This window comes from Cebus imitator, unplaced genomic scaffold, assembly GCF_001604975.1.
Source record: "Cebus imitator isolate Cc_AM_T3 unplaced genomic scaffold, Cebus_imitator-1.0 Scaffold50, whole genome shotgun sequence".
NCBI classification, from domain to species: Eukaryota; Metazoa; Chordata; class Mammalia; order Primates; family Cebidae; genus Cebus; species Cebus imitator.
In genome coordinates this window covers 4,724,809-4,735,536 of record NW_016107365.1, presented here as the reverse complement: position 1 = coordinate 4,735,536, position 10,728 = coordinate 4,724,809, and the positions used below count along the sequence as shown (strand labels likewise).

The window sequence follows — 10,728 nt, the reverse complement described above, 5'->3', positions numbered from 1 at the left end:
TTTGAGACAGAGTCTCACTGTGTCTCCCAGGCTGGAGTGCAATGGCGCGGTCTCAGCTCACTGCAATCTCTGCCTCCCAGGTTCAAGCGATTCTCTTGCCTCAGCCTCACTAGTAGCTGGGATTACAGGTGCCCACCACCACGCCCGTCTAGTTTTCGTATTTTTTAGTAGGTTTCACCATGTTGGTCAGAATGGTTTTCAACTCCTGACCTCATGATCCACCTGCCTCAGCCTCCCAAAGTGCTGGGATTACAGGCATGAGCCACCGCGCCTGGCCTAATTTTTATATTTTTAGTACAGATGGGGTTTCACTATGTTGTCCAGGCTAGTCTCAAACTCCTGACATCAGGTGATCCATGCACCTTGGCCTCTCAAAGTGCTGGGATTACAGGCGTGAGCTACCATGGCAGGCCTGTGCTTTTTAAGAAAAGAAAAAGCAAACCATAATATTTGTGCTTTTGTGTAGAAATATATAGACATGGAGCAAAGGTTTGTTCAACTTCAAAAAAAGAAGAAGCTTTTAGCACTAACTTTGCTGAATGTTGTTTTCCTGAAATGATTCAAATAATTTTGATGTTCATATAATATATATTAAATAATATATTATATCTTATATAATATAATATATTTTATATAATAAAATAACCTAGAAATTTTATTAAAAATTCAAACTGAGAACAAAAATTTGAAATCAATTTGCTGTAATATTACAATTACTTAAAAAAAACTTTTAGGTTCGGGGTAAATTTGCAGGTTTGTTATATATGTAAACTAATAACTCAGGTGTTTGGTGTACAGATTATTTCATCAGCCAGATACTGTATACTTACATTTACTTGAACAGGGATTACCTTATTTGGCTCAGTTGGGGATTACCCTAGTTGGCTCAGTTTTCTGTGTGTGTGTGTGTTTTGTTTTGTTGGTTTTCCACTCAGACATATAAGGTATTTTCTTGTAGATCTCAACAAATAAAATATGAAGCTAGGAATGGTGGTTAGCCAAAAGTGCAAGATCCTGCTAAAGTACATAATGTAGGGCAGTACTGGCTGGAATGAAATGGGCAGAGAATGCTATGGTGGAAGGAGTTTAGGGAGACCTAGTGCAGTAGAGGAGAAGGAGCAGAAGAGATTGAGATGATGAGAACAAGTGTATTGTAAGGATGATCTTTCTTTTTCTTCCGTTCTCATCACTATGGAAAGGAAACTGTTCTGTAAGAAACTATTGGTAGTCTTAACACTATGTTTTGTGATCTGACATGCATGTTCTCAGAGCTTCATTTCCATGGGATTACCCTGGAAGGTTCCACCTTCTACTACTGAGGAGCGAGCTACTTGTAGTTTACTAAAGTCCTATGATTATAGGAAATTGAGAAGTATATGTATGCTGACAGTGAACTTGAGTGGAGTTGGGATGGGATTTTGACTGCCGTGACTGTACAATACTAAACCAGCTGGAATATAAACTATAGCGGTCTTATGGCTGTACTAGCCAGTCATGGCTAACTAACCTGTTGAGAAAAATATAAATCAAAACCATGATACGCTATTGACTTTAGTAATAAAGTCAACCCTGCTTAAAAAAAAAAAAAAAAAAAAAGAGGAAGTGGGCCTAAAATGGCCCCATTCTGTTAATTCATTGTAGGCTTTAAGGGAGAGAGAGACTGGGTTTATCTCCAAGCAAAACTAGTTTAGAATACAAAGTATTATTGTTTTGTTATTTTTTTAAATTGTACTTTAGGTTCTGAGGTACATATGCAGATCATGCAGGATTGTTGCATAGGTACACACATGGCAATGTGATTTGCTGCCTCCATACCCCTCCCTCCCCATCACCTACATCTGGCCTTTTTCCCCATGTTATCCCTCCCTGACCTCCCCTCACCACCCGCTGTCCTTCCCTTGGCCATCCGCCAGCAGACCCCAGTGTTTGATGCTCCCCTCCCTATGTCCATGGTCCATGTGTTCTCATTGTTCAATACCCACCTGTGAGTGAGAACATGTGGTGTTTGATTTTCTGTTCTTGTGTCAGTTTGCTGAGAATGATGGTTTCCAGATTCATCCATGTCCCTACAAAGGACATGAACTCATCATTTCTTATGGCTGCATAGTATTCCATGGTGTATATGTGCCACGTTTTTCTTGTCCAGTCTATTGTCAATGGGTATTTGGATTGGTTCCAGGTCTTTGCTATTGTAAACAGTGCCGCTATGAACATACGTGTGCATGTGTCCTTATAATAGAATGATTTATAATCCTTTGGCTATATGCCCAGTATTGGGATTGCTGGGTCAAATGGAATTTCTATTTCTAGATCCTTGAGGAAGCGTCACACTGTCTTCCACAATGGTTGAACTAGTTTACATTCCCACCAACAGTGTAAAAGTGTTCCTATTTCTCCACATCGTCTCCAGCACATGTTGTCTCCAGGTTTTTTAATGATTGCCATTCTAACTGGCATGAGGTGGTATCTCAATGTGGTTTTGATTTGCATTTCTCTAATAATCAGTGATGATGAGCATTTTTTCATATGTTTGTTGGCCTCGTATATGTCTTCATTTGAAAAGTGTCTGTTCGTATCCTTCTCCCACTTTTGAATGGGTTTGTTTGTTTTTTTCTTGTAAATCTGTTTTAGTTCTTTGTAGATTTTGGATGTTAGCCCCTTGTCAGATGGGTAGATTCAAAAATTTTTTCCCATTCTGTTGGTTCCCAGTTCACTCTAATGATTGTTTATTTTGCTGTACAGAAGCTCTGGAGTTTAATTAGATCCCATTTGTCTATTTTGGCTTTTGTTGCCAATGCTTTTGGTGTTTTAGTCATGAAGTCCTTGCCTATGCCTATGTCCTGAATGGTTTTGCCTAGGTTTTCTTCTAGGGTTTTATGGTGTTAGGTCTTATGTTTAAGTCTTTGATCCATCTGGAGTTAATTTTAGTGTAAGGTGTCAGGAAGGGATCCAGTTTCTGCTTTCTGCACACTGCTGCCAGTTTTCCCAACACCATGTATTAAATAGGGAACTGTTTCCCCATTGCTTGTTTTTGTCAGGTTTGTCAAAAATCAGATGGTTATAGATGTGTAGCATTGCCTACAAGGCCTCTGTTCTGTTTCATTGGTCTATATCTCTGTTTTGGTACCAGTACCATGCTGTTTTGATTACTGTAGCTTTTTAGTATAGTTTGAAATCAGGTAGCGTGATGCCTCCGGCTTTGTTCTTTTTGCTTAGGATTGTCTTAGCTATGCAGGCTCTCTTTTGGTTCCATATGAAGTTTAAGGTAGTTTTTTTCAGTTCTGTGAAGAAGGTCATTGGTAGCTTGATGGGGATAGCGTTGAATCTATAGATTACTTTGGGCAGTATGGCCATTTTCACGATATTGATTCTTCCCAACCATGAGCCTGGAACGTTTCTCCATTTGTTTGTGTCCTCTTTTATTTCCTTGAGAAGTGGTTTGTAGTTCTTCTTGAAGAGGTCCTTTACATCCTTTGTTAGTTATATTCCTAGGTATTTTATTCTCTTTGTAGCAATTGTGAATGGGAGTTCACTCATGATTTGGCTCTCTGTTAGTCTGTTATTGGTGTATAGAAATGCTTGTGATTTCTGCACATTGTTTTTGTATCCTGAGACTTTGCTGAAGTTGCTTATCAGTTTAAGGAGATTTTGGCTGAGATGATAGGGCCTTCTAAATACACAATCATGTCCTCTGCAAATAGAGACAATTTGACTTCCTCTTTTCCTATTTGAATACCCTTTATTTTTTATTTCTAGCCTAATTGCTCTGGCTAGAACTTCCAATGCTATATTGAATAGGAGTGGTGACAGAGGGCATCCTTGTCTAGAGCCAGATTTCAAAGGGAATGCTTCCAGTTTTTGCCCATTCAGTATGATGTTGGCTCTAGGTTTGTCATAAATAGCTTTTATTATTTTGAGATATGTTCCTTCGATACCTAGTTTATTGAGAGTTTTTAGCATAAAGGGCTGTTGAATTTTGTCAAAGGCCCTTTCTGCATCTATTGAGATAATCATGTGGTTTTTGTCTTTGGTTATGTTTATATGGTGGATTACGTTTATAGACTGGCGTATGTTGAACCCGCCTTGCATCCCTGGAATGAAGCCTACTTGATGGTGGTGGATAAGCTTTCTGATTTGCTGTTGCAATCAGGTTGCCAGTATTTTATTGAAGATTTTTGCATCTATATTCATCATGGATATTGGTCTGAAGTTTTCTTTTTTTGTTGAGTCTCTGCTGGGTTTTGGTATCAGGATGATGTTGGTTTCATAAAATGATTTGGGAAGGATTCCCTCTTTTTGTATCATTTGGAATAGTTTCATAAGGAATGGTACCAGCTCCTCGTTGTACATCTGGTAGAATTCAGCCGTGAACCCGTCTGGACCTGGACTTTTTTTGGTTGGTAGGCTGTTAATTGTGGCCTCAACTTCAGCCCTTGTTATTGGTCTGTTCAAGGTTTCAACTTCTTCCTGGTTTAGGCTTGGGACAGTGCAAGTGTCCAGGAATTTATCCATTTCTTCCAGGTTTACTGGTGTATGTACATAGAGTTGTTTGTGGTCATCTCTGATGGTAGTTTATATTTCTGTGGAATCTGTGGTTATATCCCCTTTATCATTTTTTATTGCATCTATTTGATTCTTCTGTCTTCTTTTTTATTATTCTGGCTAGTGGTCTATTTTGTTGATCTTTTCAAAACACTAGCTCCTGCATTTATTGATTTTTTGAAGGGTTTTTGTGTCTCTATCTTCTTCAGTTCTGCTCTGATCTTAGTTATTTCTTGTCTTCTGCTAGCTTTTGAGTTTTTTTGATCTTGCTGCTCTAGCTCTTTCAATTTTGATGATAGGATGTCGATTTTAGCTCTTTCCTCACTTCTCTGGTGGGCATTTATTGCTACAAATTTCCCTCTAGACCCTGCTTTAAATGTGTCCCAGAGATTCTGGTATGTTGTGTCTTCGTTCTTGTTAGTTTCAAAGAAGATCTTTATTTCTGTCTTCATTTCATTGTTTATCTAGTTGACATTCAGGAGTCAGTTGTTCAGTTTCCATGAAGTTGTGTGGTTCTGAGTTAGTTTCTGAATTCTGAGTTCTAATTTGATTGCACTGTGGTCTGAGAGACTATTACAATTTCCGTTCTTTTGCATTTGCTGAGTAGTGATTTATTTCCAATTATGTGGTCAATTTTAGAGTAGGTGCCATGTGGTGCTGAGAAGAATGTATATTCTTTGGATTTGGGGTGGAGATTTCTGTAGATGTCTATTAGGTCCACTTGGTCCAGATCTGAGTTGAAATCCTGGATATCCTTGTTAATTTTCTGTCTCGTTGATCTGTCTAATATTGACAGTGGAGTGTTAAAGTCTCCTGCTGTTATTGTGTGGGAGTTTAAGTCTCTTTGTAGGTCATTAAGAACTTGCTTTATGTATCTGGGTGCTCCTGTATTGGATGTGTATATATTTAGGATCATTAGCTCTTCTTTATGCATTGATCCTTTTACCATTATGGAATACCCTTCTTTGTCTCTTTTGATCTTTGTTGGTTTGAAGTCCATTTTATCAGAGACGGGGAATGCAACTCCTGCTTTTCTTTGCTCTCCATTTGCTTGATAAATAATCCTCCGTCCTTTTATTTTTAGCCGATGTGTGTCTTTGCATGTAAGATGGGTTTCTTTAATATAGCACACCGATGGGTTTTAACTTTTTATCCAATTTGCCAGTCTGTGTCTTTTGATTGGGGCATTTAGTCCATTTACATTTAAGGTTAATATTGTTATGTGTCAATTTGATCCTGCCATTTTGATGCTAGCTGGTTGTTTTAACATTGGTTGACACAGTTTTCATAGTGTCAATGCCCTTTACCATTTGGTATGTTTTTGGAGTGGCTGGTACTAGTTGTTCCTTTCCTTGTTTAGTACTTCTTTCAGAAGGTCTTGTAAGGCAGGCCTGGTGGTGACAAAATCTCTCAGCAATTGCTTGTCCATAAAGGATTTTCTTTCTCCTTTGCTTATGAAGCTTAGTTTGGCTGGATAGGAAATTCTAGGTTGAAAGTTCTTTTCTTTAAGGATGTTAAATATTGGACCCTACTCTCTTCTGGCTTGTAGGGTTTCTGCTGAGAGATCTGCTGTGAGTGTAATGGGCTTCCCTTTGTGGGTAATCTGACCTTTCTCTCTGGCTGCCCTTAGCATTTTTTTCCTTCATTTCAACCCCGGTGAATCTGACGATTATGTGCCTTGGGGTTGCTCTTCTTGAGGAATATCTTTGTGGTGTTCTCTGTATTTCCTGGAGTGGAATGTTGGCCTGCCTTGCTAGGTTGGGGAAGTTCTCCTGGATAATATCCTGAAGAGTGTTTTCTAGCTTGGATTCATTCTCTCCATCACATTCAGGTACACCTATCAAACGTAGATTAGGTCTTTTCACATAATCCCAAATTTCTTGGAGGCTTTGTTCATTTCTTTTCACTTTTTTTCCTCTATTCTTACCTTCTCATTTTATTTCATTGAGTTGATCTTCAATCTCTGATATCCTTTCTTCTGTTTGGTTGATTCAGCTATTGAAACTTGTGTATGCTTCGCGAAGTTCTTGTCCTGTTTCTTAGCTCCTTCAAGTCATTTATTTTCTTCTCTAAGCTGTTTATCCTAGTTAGCATCTCATCTAACCTTTTTTCTAGGTTCTTAGTTTCTTTACATTGGGTTAGAATATGTTCTTTTAGCTCTGAGAAGTTTGTTATTACCCACCTTCTGAAGCCTGTTTCTGTCAATTCATCAGACTCATTCTCCATCCATCTTTGATCCCTAGCCGGTGAGAAGTTGTGATCCCTTGGAAGAGGAGAGGCATTCTGCTTTTCGGTGTTTTCCTCCTTTTTGCGCTGGTTTCTTCCATCTTAATGGTTTTTTCTACCTGTGGTCTTTGTAGTTGGTGACTTTCGGATGGGGTCTCTGAGTGAATGTCCTTTTTGTTGATGTTGAAGCTATTTCTTTCTGCTTCTTAGCTTTCCTTCTAACAGGCTCCTCTGCTGCAGGACCACTGGAGGTCCACTCCAGACCCTGCTCGCCTAGGGATCACCTGCGGGGGCTGTAGAACAGCAGGGGTTGCTGCAGGTTTCTTCCTTTCCTATCCTCATCCCAGAAGGGTACCTGCCAGATGTCGGCCTGATCTCCCCTTTATGAGGTGTCTCTTTAGGTATATAGGGGTCAGAGAGCTGCCTGAGGATACAGTCTGTCCCTTATAGGAGCTCAAGTGCTGTGCTGGGAGCTCCGCTGTTCTGTGCAAAGCTGCTGGGCAGGTACCTTTAAGTCTGCTGCAGCTGAACTCATAACCACCTCTTTTCCCAGGCGCTCTGTCCTAGGAAGGTCTGCTTTATTTATAAGTCCCTGTTGTGCTGCTGCCTTTTTTTGCAGATGCTCTGCCCTGCATGGAGTAGTCTAGTCACAGTCTGCCAGCAAAGGTGTTGCTGAGCTGCCGCAGGCTCTGCCCAGCTGCTGTGTGAACTGCCTTGGTTATGGCGGACTGCCTCGGTAGCGGGTAACACCCTTCCCCCCACTGAGCTGGACGGTCCTGGGTCCAGCTGGGCTTGCTGCAAAATTGTCAGTCCAGAGTGTTTCAGATTGCTTGTTTTGTGGGGGTGGTACCCTCCGAGCCAGATCTCCTGGCTCCCTGTCTTAGCCCCCTCCCTTTCAGTTGAATGGGCGCTCTGTCTCCCAGGCGTTCCAGGCACCAGCGAAAAAGGCAGCCAGACTTGTGTGAGTTTCTGTGCGCCGATGCGGCATTGGCTGAAACTGCTGAGCTGAAAACTTGTGGCACTTTTCGGCCAGGGAATCTCCTGGTCTGTGGGCAGTGAAAACTTCTTTGGAAATGTAGTGAGCACTCACCCTCTGCACCGCTCTGGCTGGGAACTGCACTCTGGAGCTGTTCCTGTTTGGCCATCTTGGATCTGTCTGGCAGAGCCTTTTAAAAGGTAATTGTTTTACATTATAAAATGTAAAAGTCTGCTTCTGAATATCAGTTCTATAGAAGTATTGGCACATGCCTGAATAGTGAAAAGTGATGAATAAATTACAAATTATAAACAAACTATGGTAGATACATTAAGTTTTTCAAATCATAACAAAAGTGGGGGATAGTATCTTATAGAGAAAAAGACTAGTGTAAAAAACAGTGTTTAAATGATGAAACTAAGCTAACTTTGATGAAAAGAATTTAAGTTAATATGTAAAGATTTATTTCTCTGAGTTTTTTAAGAGAAAAATGTTCCCTCACTTTTATGAGATACTTTGTTTCAGGAAGTCTATAAAACAAAGCTCCTAATAAGGGAATGACTATGTTTACATATGGACCATGTATAAAAAAGTTTAAATTCTTTGCATTGTAAGTGATGATTTAAAACCCAAATCAGACTGGCAAAAAGGAATTTTATTGACTCATATACATGAAAGACCAGAAACAGATCTTCAGGTTTCATTCAGTGTTCAAAGAGCATGACAATGTACTAGTTTCTCTTGCTTTCCATTTATCAGCTCCATTTCCTCATTTTGGCTCCATCCTAATATCCTTTCTTTTCATCATCCCAGGACTACATGCTTCCAGATTCAAGTCTAAAAAAGAAGACTGTGTATGTGACTCTTTCCCAAAATACCCAATAAAAATCTTATTGCAGTTTGGGAGGCCGAGGCCGGCCAATCACCTAATACTAGGAGTTCGAGACCAGCACGGCAAAATCCCATCTCTACTAAAAACATGGCCAAACCCTGCCTCTACTAAAAATACAAAAATTAGCCAGGCATGGTGGTTGGTGCCTGTATTCCCAACTACTCTGGAGGCTGAGGCAGGAGAATCACTTGAACCCAGGAGGCAGAGGTTGCACTGAGCCCAGATTGGGCCATTGCACTCCAACCTAGGTAATAGAGAGAGACTCCGTTTCAAAAAAAAAACAAAACTCCTTGCATGTCACTCCCCTCTGAATGGGATGTGCTCTCATTCCTGATTCAGTGCCTGTTCACTGATTGGTATAGATCTAAGCAAATTAGGAGGTTGAAAACAACTCTACCAGAAGCACATGGGCCAAGTATTGGGAGAGGGTTGGCCATACAGCTGCCACACTCGTATTGTTGCTATCTGTGGAATAAGATTCAACTTGCTGAATGAGGTACACTTCATATAGCCAATCTCAGAGAAAAAAAGTTTCTCAGACTGTCAGGGAGCTTGAAGAAACCAGTTTTAGGATCATTGGCCCCTTAGACTAGCATAGCCAAAAGGAACTGTCTTGATAATCACCCCTCTCACATCTCCAAGAGATGGAAGTCTGGAAAAGCCATATAACTTGCTTGAGATCACACACCAAGTTTGTGGCAGAGGCAGGACTAGAAATCTTACAGCTTAATACTCTTTTTAGTAGTAATAGTGGCATCTAGTATTTATTATTTGCCATATGCCCAGCAGTATGCTAAGAATTTCTCATGCAAAATCTCACTGAATACAACTATTGTGTTCTCAGTTTATTGGAAATTGAGGCACAGAGGAGCTTGTACAACTACCTTCAGAAGCTTCCATCATCCTTTTTCTGCTGATGCTTTAGACTTCAAACAGGCCACTCTTTCCCAAGATCAGCCAATGCTGGTTCATAGCTTTGTCTTGAGTACAGAAAAGAGGTTGAAGGAAAAAGGTCCTGATCAGGAAACCTTTTATATGTGCTTTCACAGAGACTCAATTGGATTCTAGATTTGTAATAGCAAAATTTAAATCTTACATTTCAGAGGGCAGTTTTTAATTTGTTGATACTTCTTTAAACAGGAACTTCCGGAGAGCCAATGCAAAGTATCCCACGTTATCTACAAATAAATGAAATACTATTAATCAGTGATCAAGAATTTCTCCCATGCCATATAATGGATCAGCATTGGAAGTTTTGTGTGGAATGTGAGGAACTAACACTCTAAAACCTTGGTTACTTAATATTTTATTAGGTATTTGTTCAAATTATCAACAAACATTTATATTTCATCTTGTGTAATCTGGTGGCCCTATTTTAACACACACTTATGAGTTGCTAGTTAAGATGTATGTTTACTGTTCTTAAGATGTATATAACTGTTCAACAATTATGCAGCATTAATTTTTTTTGCCATTGAAATAAAGGTATGTTTGATCTAGACCATATTGATTGGCTCTCTGGGTTTCTTTTTACTAACATAAACTTAAAACTAATTTTTCAATCAACACCTCTACCTTGGTACAAGTAACAATTGATTCCTAAGGGAAATAAGGATACAAGTAAGAGTAATCCATGGATAATTGGTCCTTAAAAGGCCCAGGTTTAAATGAACTCCTTAAGAACTTAAAGTCCTAATACCTTTCCACATTTCCTTTGAAGTTCTTCTCAAAATCAAAATGTAAAATTATGAAGGAGTTTTAAGTTTCATAAAATTTAGTGTAGATAGGAGTGTAGCTGTGGTTAAGTCTTGGAACAAAGTATGTTTACACTATACCATACTCTATTAAAGTGTATAATACCATATCTTAAATCAATGTATGTACCTTAGTTTAAAAATACTTTATTGCTAAAAAATATGACCATCTGAGCCTTCAGCAGGTTGTAATCTTTTTGGTGGTAGAGGGTCTTGCCTTGATGTTGATGGCTGCTGCCCAATCATGGTGGTTGCTGAAGTTTAGGAAGCTGTGGCAATTTCTTAAAATAAGACAACAATGAAATTTGCCGCATCAACAGACTCTTCCCTTCATGAAA

The 10,728-nt window shown here is 39.5% G+C and overlaps 1 protein-coding gene across 1 annotated transcript in view; it reads left to right on the top strand.

The window, feature by feature from the left end:
• Nucleotides 1-10,142, top strand: part of ANKRD31 (ankyrin repeat domain 31) — a 165,933-nt gene extending 155,791 nt beyond the window's left edge. Inside the window, exon 26 of the mRNA XM_017527656.2 lies at nt 9,777-10,142. Within this exon, the coding sequence (XP_017383145.1) occupies nt 9,777-9,922 (146 nt within the window). The 3' untranslated portion in view covers nt 9,923-10,142. The remainder of the gene's footprint in view (nt 1-9,776) is intronic.
• The last annotated feature ends 586 nt before the right edge of the window (nt 10,143-10,728 follow it).